Raw genomic sequence first — 16,034 nt, forward strand, 5'->3', positions numbered from 1 at the left:
AACCCTGAGGCACCCCACAAGTGAGAGCCCAGGGGTCTGAACACTCATCCCCCACCACCACTTTCTGAACACGGCCCAGGAGGAAGGAGCAGAACCACTGTATGACAGTGCCCCCAGCTCCCAACCCCTCTAGATGGTCCAGAAGGATGTTATGGTAGATGGTGTCAAAATCCGCTGAGAGATCCAGCAGAACTAGGAAACAGTTCTCACCTTTGTCCCTATCCTGCCATCCATCCTCTTTCAGCGGGTCTGGGAAGGCTCCCTCACAGAGAGAAGCATTCACCAACCCGCGAAGCCCATCACCCAGCCCTTCCCGGCTAGCTTGTATAAGCCTGGATGGGCAAGGATCAAGGAGACAGGTGGTTGGTTTCACTAGACCAAGCAGCCTGTCCACATCCTCGGAGGGAACAGATTAGAATTGATCCCACGCAACTTGACTAGACAGGACCCAGCCCCGGTCCTGCTCCCACGGGGGAGTCTACCTCTTCCCGAATCTGAGCGACTTTATCAGAATTAAGATAGATTTAATAAATAACAGGCTATTTGCAGGTTATTTAATTCAGTGCCCTAAATTCAACAGCCTTAATATGTCTCAATATTAGCACCCACCCAGTTATGGATCAGAATGTATTCTAAGGTAGTTTTCCTTTCTTTGTATTCTGGAAGTCACCTTTCAACTCCTGTTTATTACTAGATTTGAAATCCCAGAGCCTGAGCCAACAGAAGCCGATAAGCTGGCAATAGAGAAAGGAGAACAACCAATCAGTGCAGACCTTAAAAGATTTCGCAAAGAATATGTCCAGCCAGTGCAACTCAGGTTTGAGCTTTCATCTCTTTCTCGGGATCTGACTTAAACCATCAGGGGGGGAGAATGTGGGAATTTCATCATTTCATGTGAGAGTGCGCAATCTCAAGTTGCTTGGGAGTGGGCCTGGTTTATGTGGGTAGGCCAGGCAGTTCAATACTATACAAAGTAAGACCCCCCTTGAGTTCAGTGGGACTTCCTGTTGCGTAAGGAGGTGGTAGGACTGCAGCCTGGGAGTTTACCCTGGAAATCAGTGGACAAGGCACCAAGAGAGGGTGCAGCATAGCAGCTAAAAATGGGACCTGGGAAATTCAGACCTCTCACTGGGTGTCCTTAGAAAACAAACCTTTTCTCGCAGGATGCCCCGTCTGCAAAATGGGGGCAATAAATCGGCTCACCTTACCATTTATATTGTAAGAATTACAGTGATTAAATGTGTAAAGCACTTAAACAGCTAGGTATCATAGGGTTCCCCACGCAAAGCAATATAAATTACATTTCCAGGCTTGTAGTAAACATTATTATTATTAATTTGATTTCTTACCTGCTCTTCACTATAAGGTCCCAGGGTGGGTTACAGCAATTTAGCAATACAAACTTAATGCAAACAGTATAAAGGTCTGTGTAAATGTTCAGTAGTAGTAAGAAAGATAATATTGAAAGTGTCTAATTCATAGGTCACAGATAGGCTGGGGCAGGTGGTCGACTCTACATTGTTGTTTGACCAGATGCCCACGTAATATTGAAGGTGTTACTGTGGCACTACAGGGGTGAAGGGTGAATCTTCACCAATATTGGTGGAAGTTGTTTCTGCTTGCCTTGTGAAAAACGTGAGCGTGATCTTAGGAATTAACCTGCGCCTAAATGTGCCTGAAATAATACATGTAGTGGGGAGATTCCAAATTGCATACCTCTAAGGCAGATTATGGGTTGTAGCCAGCTAGCTTTTACCCATTGAAATGAATGAACCTAACTTAGCAATGTCCATTAATTTCAGTGGTTCTACTCTTGAGTTTGTCTAAAGACACAGGGGACTTTAATCCTCTAATCAGAAAATAACCTGGTGGCTCACAAGATAATCCACATTTTAAAAAGTGTATATCAGAAAATGCTATCCTCCTCCAGCCTTGTTTTCTCCTTGGTTGAACATGTCTGCCTCAGTCTGGGTTTATGAAAACTAAACTGGTGGCATTTCTTTCTTCCCCCTCCACTTCTTTTTACCACCAGGATATTAAATGTGTTTCGGCACTGGGTGGAACACCATTATTATGACTTTGAGAGAGATCAGGAGCTACTTGATAAATTGGAAACATTTATTTCCACTGTAAGAGGTACGTGTCTTGAGTTAACCCTTGTTAAAATTGGAATGCTCTCTCTCACCTAATAAGTGGATTTAGCATCTTAAGAAATTCTGAAAATTCTACTTGGCTGTGCTTACTCAGAAGACAATGGTATTTACTACCACTTCAAGCCAGCAACAAGCTGTCAGTTTCCTTTCCATTTAACTTTGTTTTGCAACAGGAAAAGCGTCTCAGTTTCATAACTTCAATCAGAATCTGTCTCTTGCTTCTTCCAGGAAAAGTTCACATATAAAGTAGTGCTGTAAATGATTTAAGAGCAACTTCACACATGGTTTTTGTCTAAAACTATGTGTGCAACAACGGGAGCAGCAAAGTGGCTTCAGTCGGCTTTCTGGGAGCCTGCATGTTTGCTCGTACCAGCTAAGCCATGGTTTGGCTTAGCATTATGTGCAAACTGGGCCACTGTGTACATAAAGGTGTAGCCCTTTGTGAGAGCTTGACTTGCACTGATATATTTAAACTGGCTTTCCCCAGCCTATTCTATTACTCATCCAATGAAGCTGATAGTTGGCAGATTCAGGCCAGACAAAAATAAGTGCCGTATTTTTCCGTGTATAAGGCGCCCCCATGTATAAGACGACCCCTACTTTTTAAACCCAAAATTAAGAAAATGCACCAGCCGTGTATACACAGAAAAATACGGTACTTCTTCACATAGCAGATAAACAGACTATGGCGTTCACTCCCACAAGATGCAGGAAAGGCCGCCCAACTTGAATAGCTTTGAAAGAGGATCAGATGAAATCATGGAGATGATGATTGTCAATTGCTATTATCCATGAAGGCCATGTTCTGACTCCACTGTCAAAGGCAGTATGCATTTGAATACCAGCTGATGGGACTCACAGGGACTCTTTAGGGAGGCTTTTAATGTTTAATGTTTAATAGATTATTGTGTTTTATTCTTCTGTTGGAAGCCGCCCAGAGTGGCTGGGGAAACCCAGCCAGATGGGCGGGGTATAAATAATAAATTATTATTATTATTATTATTATTATTATTATTATTATTATTATTATGCTCAGGTTCTGATTCTGGGCTTTCCATAGGCATCTAGTTAGCTGCTGTGAAGTCAGGATGCTGCTTTAAACAAGCCTTTAAGCCCAGGCATCGCCAAACTTCGGCCCTCCAGATGTTTTGGCCTACAACTCCCATGATCCCTAGCTAAGAGGACCAGTGGTGGGGGAAGATGGGAATTGTAGTCCAAAACATCTGGAGGGCCGAAGTTTGCGGATGCCTGCTTTAGCCTGCTCCAACAGGGCTCTTTTTATGTTCTTACATGGCATACAGAGCTTGCAAAAAGGCAGGACTGATGATGAATACTAGATATGTATGTATACATAAGGTGCTAGAGGGGGTTGTTGAACAAGATTGCCAGAGATTGGGGGGTGGGGCAGTGGATTCATTGCTCCGTGCCGTGGTACAGCGCACACTTCTGCATGCAGAAGGTGGTGGTTTCATTTCCTGCAGAATTGGCCCTAAATTCAGCCACCGTAAAATCCCAAACCAGTGAATATGGAATGAGCAACCCTGCCACAAAATTATTTGAAGCATCTGTACGACCTTCATACCGTATCCAATATGTCTTCCAGGCAAATCCATGAAGAAGTGGGTGGAATCCATTGTGAAGATCATCAGGAGGAAGAAGCAAGCTCATGCAAACGGCATTAGCCACAACATAACTTTTGAGAGCCCTCCGCCCCCAATTGAGTGGCACATCAGCCGCCAGTTTGAGACTTTTGACCTCATGACTCTGCACCCCATAGAGATTGCTCGGCAGCTGACTCTCCTGGAATCTGATCTCTACAGGTAGAGTGTGTTCTGTTGGACCTACATCACCTGAGGAACCGCAGAGTGCTCCTCTCCTATCAGATTCAGTCTGCATGGTATAGGTAGCAGTATGAGGAGTATACATGCTCACATACCAGTACAGTGGTACCTCTACTTACGAATAACTCTACTTACGAATGTTTCTACTTACAAACGGAGCTCCATCCGCCATCTTGGATGCGGTTTAGATAGGATTTTTTTCTACTTACGAATTTTTAGATAGGGTTGCTTCGACTTACGAATTTTTTCTCCCAATGCATTCCTATGGGATTCAACTTACAATTTTTTTCGACTTACGAATGTGCGTTCAGAACACATTAAATTTGTAAGTAGAGGTACCACTGTATATGCCAAGTGTGCACCATCAGTCTGTGGTACAGTGGTACCTCTACTTACGAATTTAATGCATTCCGAACGCACATTCGTAAGTCGAAAAAATTTGTAAGTTGAATCCCATAGGAATGCATTGGGAGAAAAAATTCGTAAGTCAAAGCAACCCTATCTAAAAATTCATAAGTAGAAAAAATCCTATCTAAACAGCATCCAAGATGGCGGACGGAGCTCTATTCGTAAGTAGAAACATTCGTAAGTAGATTCCTTCAGTAGCACCTTAAAGACCAACTAAGTTTTTATTTTGGTATGAGCTTTCGTGTGCATGTACATACCAAAATAAAAACTTAGTTGGTCTTTAAAGTGCTACTGAAGGAATTTTTTTAATTTTGCTTCGACTCAGACCAACACGGCTACCCACCTGTAACTATTCGTAAGTAGAGTTATTCGTAAGTAGAGGTACCACTGTATTTATGTCATGCACCAATCAGGTGGAACATTCCAAAGTAGCTGAGCAGTCAAGGAAGGAGCCATGGTGAGGCACATTGTCCCCAGGTCAGTCCCTGATAGCTCCAATTAAAAGGTAGGAAGATGGGGAAAGATTTGAAGAGACAGTCCAGGACTAAATGGAAAAATAGTCCGTTTCAAGGTGGTTTCATGCACATAGATGAACCAGGGAGTCTCTGATTAAAATCTCTCTAACCTTTAAAGACTGCTTGGATAATAAATGTAAAGTGCTTTGCTTTTTCTCCTTTAAGTATGAGGGAGGCATCCAACCTCATCCAGTTACCCCAAAAAAGGGGAGGGTGCTTGGATCATTCTAAAGTGGGTGCTCTGACCTTTCTGAAGTACAGTATAAATCATAAAGATTTATACAGCAAAGCCATAATTGGGGGTTTCTGAAAGGAGAGGATTAGTAGAAATGTGTTTTTTTTAATCTAGCACTTCTTTAATTAGTGCATCTAATACTTAGTTTCTTGTACACATGATCTGATACTTAATAGGGAGGGTGAATTATAGAATTATAGAAACATAAAATCTTAGCGTTGGAAGGGGTCCTAAGGGTCATTTAGTCCATCCTACTGCAATGGTCCTGCCAACCTAGCAGTTCGAAAGCACGTCAAAATGCAAGTAGATAAATAGGAACCGCTCCAGCGGGAAGGTAAACGGCGTTTCCATGTGCTGCTCTGGTTTGCCAGAAGCGGCTTTGTCATGGTGGCCACATGACCTGGAAGCTATACGCCGGCTCCCTCGGCCAATAATGCGAGATGAGCACACAACCCCAGAGTCGGTCACGACTGGACCTAATGGTCAGGGGTCCCTTTACCTTTACCTTTTTACTGCAATGGTAAAGGTTAAGGACCCCTGGACGGTTAAGTCCAGTTAAAGGCGACTGTGGGGTTTCAGGCTGAGGAAGCCGGTGTTTGTCCACAGACAGCTTTCCGGGTCATATTGCCAGCATGAGTAAACCGCTTCTGGCATAACAGAACACCATGACGGAAACCAGAGCGCATGGAAACACCATTTACCTTCCCGCCACAGGGGTACTTACTTATCTCCTTGCACTGCCATGCTTTCGAACTGCTAGGTTGGCAGGAGCTGGGACAGAGCAATGGGAGCTCACTACCATCGCGGGGATTCGAACTGCCAACCTTCTGATCGGCAAGCCCAAGAGGCTTGGTGGTTTAGACCACAGCGCCACCCGCACCACCCACTGCAATGAAGGAATCTCAGCTAAAGCATGCATGAAAAGATGACCGTGTCATTTGAAAGAACAAAACAAGCCTAGAATGATGGAATCGGCAGACCTCAGATTTAGAAGAATTGGGCCACTGATTGATTAGCTGAAATTGATGTCCTTATGTAACCTTTGATTCCCCTTTCTGGAAAATTGCTGAGCAGCATAAAAGGCAGCAGTCCACAGTAGCAGACATGTGACCACCACATCACATCTCTTGATAGCCGGCATCATCCCTTCCGCAGCATCAATGTCTTCCTCAGCTTTCCATATCCGTATCTCACATTTGTGGGCTTGTCTGTTTCTGTTTCAGGGCTGTCCAGCCATCTGAACTTGTTGGGAGTGTATGGACAAAAGAAGATAAAGAAATTAATTCTCCAAATTTGCTGAAAATGATTAGGCATACCACAAACCTCACGCTTTGGTTTGAAAAGTAAGTGGTGAATCAAGTAGAGGCATCACTGATCACTGGGAGGCTCCTGTCATAGAAGGCTATGAGAACACACATTTTTCACCAGGGAGCCGGACAATAACTTTTTTGTCTTTCAGACCAGAGCAGAAAACTCCATATACAGCCAAGTCCAGTGCCACCTAGTGACTAAACTGTATAATAACACCATTCACACAACTCCTGACCTTTGCATTATAAAACGTTTACTGAACATTTACAGTTTCCATTACAGTCGTACCTTGGAAGTCAAACAGCTTGGTTCCCGAACGACTTGGCTCCCGAACATCCCAAACACAGAAGTGATTGTTCTGGTTTGCGAACTATTTTTGGAAGCCGAAGGTCCAACGGGGCTTCTGATTGGCTGCAGGAAGCTCCTGCAGCCAATCAGAAGCCACGCTTTGGTTTTTGAACATTTTGGAAGTCGAACAGACTTCCAGAACAGATTCCATCCGACTTCCAAGGTACGACTGTATTTGTTATGTTCTGTTAGTAAGGTTTGGGCCCCTCAAAAAAAAAAGCATTGCAGGTAACTTTCCTTTTTAAGATTAATCTGATTATAGTCGTTCCATACCTTTCTTCCTGTTACTTATCGCCTGAAATATTTTTTTAAAAAATACTTGAAAGTAAAAGGATACCTGATGAAATAAGCTAGAATAATAAGCCATGATCAACAGGGCCATTCATTCATGTTGTAGCTCATTTTTCGGTGACATCAGTTTGCCTTTACATCAGTTTGAAAAATGCTTACTTTGAAAAGCTGTAGTCGGAGGACGTGAGCATGTCCCTTCCTCCCCTCTTCCCGTTACCCTTTAAACCGGTCATCCCCAAACTGCAGCCCTCCAGATGTTTTGGCCTACAACTCCCATGATCCCTAGCTAACAGGACCAGTGGTCGAGGAAGATGGGAATTGTAGGCCAAAACATCTGGAGGGCCGCAGTTTGGGGATGCCTGGTTTAGAATCTAATTTGGAAATATGTGAACACATGCTACCTCGGGAAGTTGAAGAGGGCAATACACTGAGACTGTCAGCTGCACTGGGGACATTGCAGGTGGCTCCCACCTGCCCCTCAAAGCCATTTTGTACCATGATGATCAGGTGGGATTTGAAACCACACTATCAACCATGAAGAGGAGGAAGCACTTTTTATTTTACTTTAATGTGATTTTGAAACTTGAAAACAGATATAGTAGTCTTCATCATGTTCTAGTTTCTTTTATGCAAGGATATTTCTGTGGTATAATAAACAGAACATTTGGGTAGGATCAGAGACACATGGGTTTGAAGTGCTGCCCAGCCATGAAGGTTACTGAGTGGCCTTAGGCAAGTCATTCCCTCAATGGACCTCAACAGAATGAGCCTCCTGAACAGATGGCACCTATGGGAGGCTCTCAGTTGCAGAGTGCAGTGATTGATTTGGTATATAAGGGGTGAGATTATTTTTCACATATCCTGATTCTAAGGTTTATACACCCAAAGCAGCAACTTGAACTTAGCATGGTGGCTAAAAATGTATGGATTTTCTCTCCCTCTTTCTCATAAATTAGGTGCATTGTGGAAACAGAGAACTTTGAAGAGCGAGTGGCCATCTTAGGCAGGATTATAGAAATCTTGCAGGTTTTCCAAGACTTGAATAATTTTAATGGTGTGCTGGAGATTGTAAGTGCAATGAATTCTGTCTCCGTGTACAGATTGGATCACACATTTGAGGTAAGCTTGGGTGTCTGTACCAGTGTTGGAAGTATAGCCAGCTTTTTAAAAACTAAAATGATCCACATTTAAAGGCTAATGAAGCGCAATACAAATCTGCATGGTTTTGCTCTGATAAAGTATATGTAGTTTTAGGTAGGGAGTTTGGGTGGAAGGGTAGAGTTGCTTTTCTAAAATCAAGCTTGTGTATCTCAGAGCTCTCAGAGATCCTATGTTCCCATTTTGCTTTGTGCTCTGCCAAACTTCAGCCTGGTGGAAAGTAATGGTTTCTGGCAGTTTCTGTATTATGAACATCTCTATTGTTTTTTATATGCAATACATTTTGCAATTTGCTGGGTATTCCTAAGTGTCTGTCTTCATATACTGGGTAAAATAGCTTTGGCAGACCCTAAAGCTGACTTTGTAACTTGATTGGCTGAATAATTAAAAAATGAAGAGATTAAATGAAATAATGTATAGCATGATCACAGATTTCTGGCTAGTGTTAAATATGCTGTAGTATTAAATATAGCAATGTGTGGCTCTCTTTCTCTCCTTGTTAAATTAGGCACTGCAGGAGAGAAAAAAGAAAATTTTGGATGAAGCAGTAGAATTAAGTCAAGATCACTTTAAAAAATACCTTGCTAAACTCAAGTCAATCAACCCACCCTGTGTGCCTTTCTTTGGTAAGTTATGGCACAGAAGCAGAATTAAGGGGCAGTTTGCTACATCTGTTTAGAACGGGGTGATGAAACCATGGCACTGTATTTTGTTTTTTAAAGAAGCTTTCTACATTATTAAATGTAGAAATAGGAAATATTTATATTATTTATTTATATTTATATTTATATTATTTATATTTATATGCCACCCGTCCAACTAGGTTGCCACAGTCACTCTTGGCAGCTCCCAACAAAATATTAAAAGCACAATAATAATAATAATAATTTATTATTTATACCCCGCCCATCTGGCCAGGTTCCCCCAGCCACTCTGGGCGGCCTCCAACAAAACATTAAAATACAGAAATCCATCAAACATTAAAAGCTTCCCTAAACAGGGCTGCCTTGAGATGCCTTCTGAAGGTCTGGTAATTGTTGTTCTCTTTGACCTCTGGTGGGAGGGCATTCCACAGGGTGGGTGCCACTACCGAGAAGGCCCTCTGCCTGGTTCCCTGTAACTTGGCTTCTCGTAGGGAGGGAACCGCCAGAAGACCCTCGGCGCTGGACCTCAGTGTCCGGGCAGAACGATGGGGGTGGAGACGCTCCTTCAGGTATACTGGACCGAGGCCGTTTAGGGCTTTAAAGGTCAACACCAACACTTTGAATTGTGCTCGGAAACAATACAACATCACATTAAAATACAGTACCTAGTGCAATATGTAAGTGTTGCCAAGCCATTTGGCAACAGTGACTATAGTTTACAACGAACATGGCCAATTCCCAAGAAAATCCAACATGGTCACAATGGACTTCAAGGGAGGAAACGTTCCCGAAAGGCAGAGCTTGGTACAAATGAAGTTGAAATGCAAAGTCAAGAGGGCCAAATCAGTCCAATCAGCTGGCGTGTATACTGCAGATAGTGCCAAGGCCAAAAGGATGCCAGCATAGATAATGAGAAGAGTCGGGGAAGCTATTAGAATGAGCTTTCCTTCCTTTACTTACAGTCTTAGTCATGAGCAAAAAAGATGGCATGAATGTGGAAAACTTAAAATCTTTTCCTGTTCCCCAATTAGGAATATACTTAACAAATATTCTGAAGACTGAGGAAGGGAATCCCGACTTCCTTAAAAGACAAGGGAAAGGATTAATCAACTTCAGCAAGAGGAGGAAAGTGGCTGAAATCACAGGAGAAATCCAGCAGTATCAAAACCAGCCATACTGCTTACGGGTCGAACCAGACATACGGGTAATTGGAGAGCATGGGGGGTCTTGGCTGTGTGCATGTGAAGGTGAAAGAAAACTCTCTGGTGTTCTGCTGAGGCTATGACAGCAGCTGCAAATGTGAAGTTGAGGCTCACATTTAGCCGTGCATATCTCAGAGCATCCATTTTTCCAAGCTGTATTTGCTAAATGTGTCAGTTAAACGAGCCTAGTTCAGAACTGGGCACTGCTCCACTCTGGGCACCCTTTGCTAATTGGAAGTGAGCGTCATGTCCTGAAAATGATGCATGTTGCTCAAGACGGGGAAACAGCTAGGCTAGGTGTTCTCCAACTTCCTTCTCATAGCATTCTGTGAATTCAATGCAGGGCATAAGGATGGGTTGGCCTGTCGAACTGCTGCCTCAAACACAGCACCTTTTCCCTCAGGGATGGGTCTGTGCATGGGCGCAGCTTGTAAATGGGAACTTTTATTCAGTTTGGTTGAAAATGTATTTTTGTCTTTCCAGAGGTTCTTTGAAAATCTGAACCCCATGGGAAGCTCTCCAGAGAAAGAATTTACCGACTACTTGTTCAACAAATCACTGGAGATTGAGCCTCGAAACTGCAAGCAGCCCCCTAGATATGTAAGTCACTTGGGGGGGGGGGTCTTAGACTCTGTTTAAAAGTGTATACATTTGATTTGCACTTTTTTAAAAAATGGGTGGAGCAAGAGCTTCCTTGTACGTAAAGATGCAGATGGTTGCTTGTCTGAGGGAGAGTTGGCTGGACCTCAGTCTATAAGGCAGCTGAGGGCAACCAATCAACATTCTGGGGGGGGGTGCATGTGGTACCCCAATGCCTTCAGAAGCTGTGCCATTCTTCCTTCCCATCAAAGTTCATTCCTTCCAGTTTGTTTACTCCTTATTTTTCTTGAGAGAGCCAGTGTGGTGTAGTGGTTAAGAGCAGTGGACTCGTAATCTGGTGAACCGGGTTCGATTCCTTGCTCCTCCACATGCAGCTGCTGGGTGACCTTGGGCTAGTCACACTTCTCTGAAGTCTCTCAGCCTCACTCACCTTACAGAGTGTTTGTTGTGGGGGAAGAAGGGAAAGGAGATTGTTAGCCACTTTGAGACTCCTTAGGGTAGTGATAAAGCAGGATATCAAATCCAAACTCCTCTTCTTCTTGACTTTTAAAAGTGCCCCCCCTTCTCTGTAGTTTCAGAACAACTGGGCAGTATTTTATTTGTTAAATATTAATTGATGGGGTCCCCTTCCCCAACGTTTTGGCTTGGAGAAAATGTGTTTGGTTTTCGTATCTCACTATCGTTGGAAGGAAATTATTTTTACTTGCTTTGTGGAGGAGAATTGGTCTGTAGTTCTACTAAAAAGAAAAGCCTTGTGTAGACTTACTTCAGAGTAAGCCCATGAAACCCAGTTCTTTCAGATAGCTGTTTCTTCATCATTGAACGTTTCCTGCACTGGTTTGTTTCCTTGCAAGGCATTTGTGGGAGGAAGATCTCTGAAATGGCTTATTTCTCATTCTAGCCCAGGAAAACAAACTACTCTCTGAAATCACCTGGAATAAGGCCCAATACAGGCAGGCACAGCTCCACTTCGGGCACATTGAGGGGCCACCCAACGCCTCTTGAAAAGGAGCCCTACAAGATTAGTTTTAGTAGAATTACAGAAGCCGAACACGAGTCTGCAGCGTCAGCCCCAACCTCGCCAGTCATACCATCCACTCCGCCGGTGTCTGCATCTTCAGACCTCAGCGTGTTCCTAGACATGGATCTCAACAGCTCTTACGGTCTGTGTTCTAAGTAGCCTCCAGTGAATTAGTTACACTGATAAAATGGAGCTAAGTGAATTCTTTGTACCTGTTGGCTTGAAGACAGCCATGGGGGGGTGGGAATTGCTCTCCTCCTGTGATATCTGATGGGTGACGGTGCATATTTTGAGCTTCACCTTTCTGCTGGAGTCTTCTAAACCATTGCGGCCTGTTTTAAAATCAATAGCCCTGGTTTTTTTAAATGTTGGTTTTATTGAGCTCAAATGGAGGAGGGGCAACAAGCAGGCTGACTGGTTGGGTGGGGTGGGGGTTCAACCCAACACCTGGCATCATCTGATTCATTAAAAGTGTGTTGCTCTTAGGCCTTCCTCTCCCCCATTCCTTTTTTGAACTTTGAAATTAGGGTAGGTGGTGGCTTCCTGCAGTTTCTAGAATGCTGATCAGAAAGTTCAGACAATTTTGGGCCCAGAATATTCAAAGTCCTGTCAATAAATTAAGAAACAAAAGGGTTTTTTCAAGCACTGGATGCATGTTCATCCTGCAAGACCCTTGGGAAATGAACCTGAAAGTCCTTTTTAGGTAGGTGTATCCTGGTGTTAATGGTCCAAAGAACCCATGATGTCCTTTGTGAAGTTTGGGTAGCAGAAAATTGTGTCCTTATGTAGCAGGCATTGTATGAGCAACCAGTACTCAGCCTTTCTCTTATTTTCTTAGCCGATCAGTGCAATGGGACATGCAAATAATCTCCTTTCCACCTTATCTTTACAGGTAGCAACAACAGCATATTTGCACCTGTCTTTTTGCCACAATCAAGTGAGTACTACAGAATTCCCTTAAACAAATTTGTTAATTTCTATGGACTTTGACAGCTGGCAAAAGAGAATTTTTGTATGCTAGTTTCTTGTTTTAAAAAACCAGTCAATTTCACAGATTTGCTGTACTTCTGTTAGAAATGTTGAAGTCATAGAGATTGGTTTCTGAATTTCTTGAAGGCCTTGGCGGTAAAGAGCAGCAAAAGTTAGACATGACACGCTCTCTTACTTCTCCTCCCTCATTCAGAGTCATTCTTCAGCTCATGTGGGAGTTTGCATAAATTAAGTGAAGAGGCTCTGGTTCCTCCTCCTCTGCCTCCTCGCAAGAAGTTTGATCACGATTCTTTGAACTCCAAGGTATGTGTAATTTTCCATTCTGGACAGGGTAGATACCTCAATGCTATGTGAGTTTGTCTGCTCTGCCTCCCTGCTTCACCTTGCTCTGTTATTGCTTGTGTTTGTGTGTATGTAGACAGACACACAGACAAACAGACTCAGAATGCAGTGTGCCAGCCTCTTCCATGCTGCAACTGTGGGGATATTCAGGGTAGCAGGAGAGGATGTATTGTTTATTAATATCCTTCCTAACTTGCGTTAGCAAGTTTCTTTACTTGGCAGAGTGCATTCCCCTTTACACAGCAGAAAACTAGTTGCAAACTCGTGTAAGTTTCTTAAGACAATACATAATTCCATCTGGCTTGTCCAGATTGAAATGTGTTCTAATATTTTCCTGGTAAGACCCCTTGAATCCCTCCTAAAAGAATAAAGACACCACAGTCTTATTCATAAGCAATAAAAAGGAAGTTTACTCACGATCAGGCAAGAGCAGAGTGTGATCCTTGAAGGCAGGCTTAAGGCTTAAAGTTACAAGCATATACAAACAGGTTTACCCCATATGTGGGTTGACCTAATGACTGCAGTTAGCGTCCGGGAAGTTCGCAGGACGAAAGGAAGATGGGGAAAGAGGGAGAGTAGCAGCATGCCTTGGCCTTTTACCAGGTCCGGAAAGGTCACTCCCACCCACTAGTCACATGCGAGGAAGGATGCTCCAGGCCAAGAGGAACAGGAAGTTTCGACTGGCTGGACCAAACAATCCCTTGCATTTCCACTCTGGCAAAACCAGGAATGTCGTATTTGACTGCTCCCAGTGATTTACTGATTTACATCCTACAGCAACAGCCGCCTCAAAACTAGCTGGAACTATTTGTGCTACTGGAGATTTTAAGATGCCCTTCTCCAGGGGATGAACTCCTTTCTTTGCACAATCAGGTTCAGTTAGGTGGTGTGTGCTTGCATGCCCGAGGTGCTGCCGTTCAGATTGGGGTGTGAGAATACAAAATTTGATTTTACAAAGCAGATTTGTAGAGAAGATAAAGGAGAGAGGTATGGAAAAACTAGTGCAAGATCCCTGGTCTAAATATTCTTTTGCTTTCATGCTGCTCTGGGAGCCTTGCTGCAATCTGGCTAATTTCTCTTCTCTCGTGTTACAGGGCAGTTCCAGATCCGATGATGATCCTCCCGCTATTCCCCCCAGGCACCCACCTCCTCCAAAGATACAGCCACGAGTCCCAGCTTACACTGGTCTGCTGCTAAGCCCTCCACCGCCTCCTCCCAGAGACCCGCCTCCTCTTCCTGACACCCCTCCTCCAGTGCCCCTTCGCCCTCCAGAGCACTTTGTGAACTGTTCGTTCAACCTCCAGCCGCCCCCCGTGGGACGCTTTCACAGGGACCCCGACCGGCTGCGGGAAGCCAGCACGTGCCCGAGCTCGCCCAACACTCCTCCGAGCACCCCGTCGCCTCGCGTGCTGCGGCGCTGCTGTGCGCTCAGCCCGAACCCCAACAGCCTCGCGGCTCCCCCGGTCCCACCACGCCACAACTCCAGCCCCCTGCTGCCCAAACTGCCACCAAAGACTTACAAGAGGGAACTCTCCCACCCTCCTTTGCACAGACACTCTTTGCTAGAGAACGCGGAAACTCCTCAATGACCTTTGCAGCAGTAGTCATGGACACTGGAATTGTAGCTGTAAAGTACCCGTTTTCTTTTAATTTATTCCAGCAAGGCAGTGGATTTGAGTACTTTGGAAAGTTAACGCTTGTACCCAGAGTGCTGCTGGTCGTTCTCAAGCAAGAACAGCAAGAACCACCTCCTGCCGCCCTCGGCCTTCATACCCACTTGCAACAGCATTCTCCTCAGGGGATCAGTAGCACTGCCTTCTCCTCCTCCTCAGTGCCGACCGTTTTGCCAGTACAAAGAATATAGATTTTTGCACTGTAAATGACACACTACGCTACTTCTAAACTGACATCAGTTCATTGCACTGAGCCAAAAAAAAAAGGTTGCTGGTGGGATATTTTATTTCCAAACTGGAGCACATGCAGCCTTTTCTACATATGTATTTTTTAAAAAGACGTAGGTTCTCCTGAGTAAGGCTCACTGGGTTGCATTGAATTCTTTTCAGTGGGTCTTGCTTGGGAGACTGCCTAGGGGGTTGTACCTACAAATGGTAGAATCCCCACCAAAGCATGAAGATGTATATCATGTTTCTGATATTTCTTTTAAAAACAACAACAACTCTTCAGCTACTTGCCTTTCAGAATATATATATATATAAATATAAATTTTAAGAGGTTTGTGAATGACCATTACTACTGTTCTCAAACATTAGTGGATAACATGTCTTATTTTCCATGGATTTTGCTGCTGAAGACTTAGAAGGGTTAGGCAACTGAAGAAGAGTAGAGCAATGCACTACAAATGTTCTGTTTAACATGAGCAGAGCAAAAGAGCGGGCGGCCTCATCCAGTTTAGCCGATAGTATTTAGCATGTGTCAGGTTGTGCCTTTTCTGTTCAGGCAAGTGGAGATGTCTTAAGCTTAAAAAAGTTGCCTGCTGTTTCGGCGAACAAAGCTATTACGCCATATTATGTACAGTTGTTTATAGTGTATATTTACAGATTGATAACCTGTATACATTTCTGTGATCTGAGGCCTATTCTGCAGTCTGTTACTCCAGTACGCTGTCGTAAGCATTTTCCTGCATACCAGGAAAAAAGTTTTTGCCTTCCAGACTCAAAGCAACTTCAGTTAGGTTTTCGCTTTAGTTTCATTGTGAGGTCCCCCTTGGAAAATGTGGTGTTTAAACCAGCAAATACCAAAGTTCTTTATCTGGACCTTTTTTGAAGCTTAAAAAACAAGGGAGACCTTCATTTGGCCAGCAGAACTCTGCATTCTTGAGCTGAAGCTGGCAACCTGAGTCTGGTCCAAGTACTGTAGAAACCAGAAGCCTTTCTTGACTGGTCTGTGGCCTTTTACTGTGCTTTGTATCAGAGTTCTTAACCAGATTAATAAATCAATTTGGTCTTAATTTTTAA

At 43.8% G+C, this 16,034-nt stretch overlaps 1 protein-coding gene across 1 annotated transcript in view; it reads left to right on the forward strand.

Moving 5' to 3' along the window:
* Window positions 1-16,034, forward strand: part of SOS2 (SOS Ras/Rho guanine nucleotide exchange factor 2) — a 36,972-nt gene extending 20,938 nt beyond the window's left edge. Inside the window, exons 12-23 of the mRNA XM_035097409.3 lie at window positions 695-817; window positions 2,033-2,136; window positions 3,757-3,973; window positions 6,376-6,495; window positions 8,059-8,221; window positions 8,769-8,886; window positions 9,936-10,108; window positions 10,590-10,706; window positions 11,608-11,869; window positions 12,620-12,664; window positions 12,911-13,020; window positions 14,154-16,034. Of these exons, the coding sequence (XP_034953300.2) occupies window positions 695-817; window positions 2,033-2,136; window positions 3,757-3,973; window positions 6,376-6,495; window positions 8,059-8,221; window positions 8,769-8,886; window positions 9,936-10,108; window positions 10,590-10,706; window positions 11,608-11,869; window positions 12,620-12,664; window positions 12,911-13,020; window positions 14,154-14,648 (2,047 nt within the window). The 3' untranslated portion in view covers window positions 14,649-16,034. The remainder of the gene's footprint in view (window positions 1-694; window positions 818-2,032; window positions 2,137-3,756; window positions 3,974-6,375; window positions 6,496-8,058; window positions 8,222-8,768; window positions 8,887-9,935; window positions 10,109-10,589; window positions 10,707-11,607; window positions 11,870-12,619; window positions 12,665-12,910; window positions 13,021-14,153) is intronic.

The sequence above is a fragment of the Zootoca vivipara genome, chromosome 1 (assembly GCF_965207765.1).
Source record: "Zootoca vivipara chromosome 1, rZooViv2.hap1.1, whole genome shotgun sequence".
In the NCBI taxonomy this organism is placed as follows: Eukaryota; Metazoa; Chordata; class Lepidosauria; order Squamata; family Lacertidae; genus Zootoca; species Zootoca vivipara.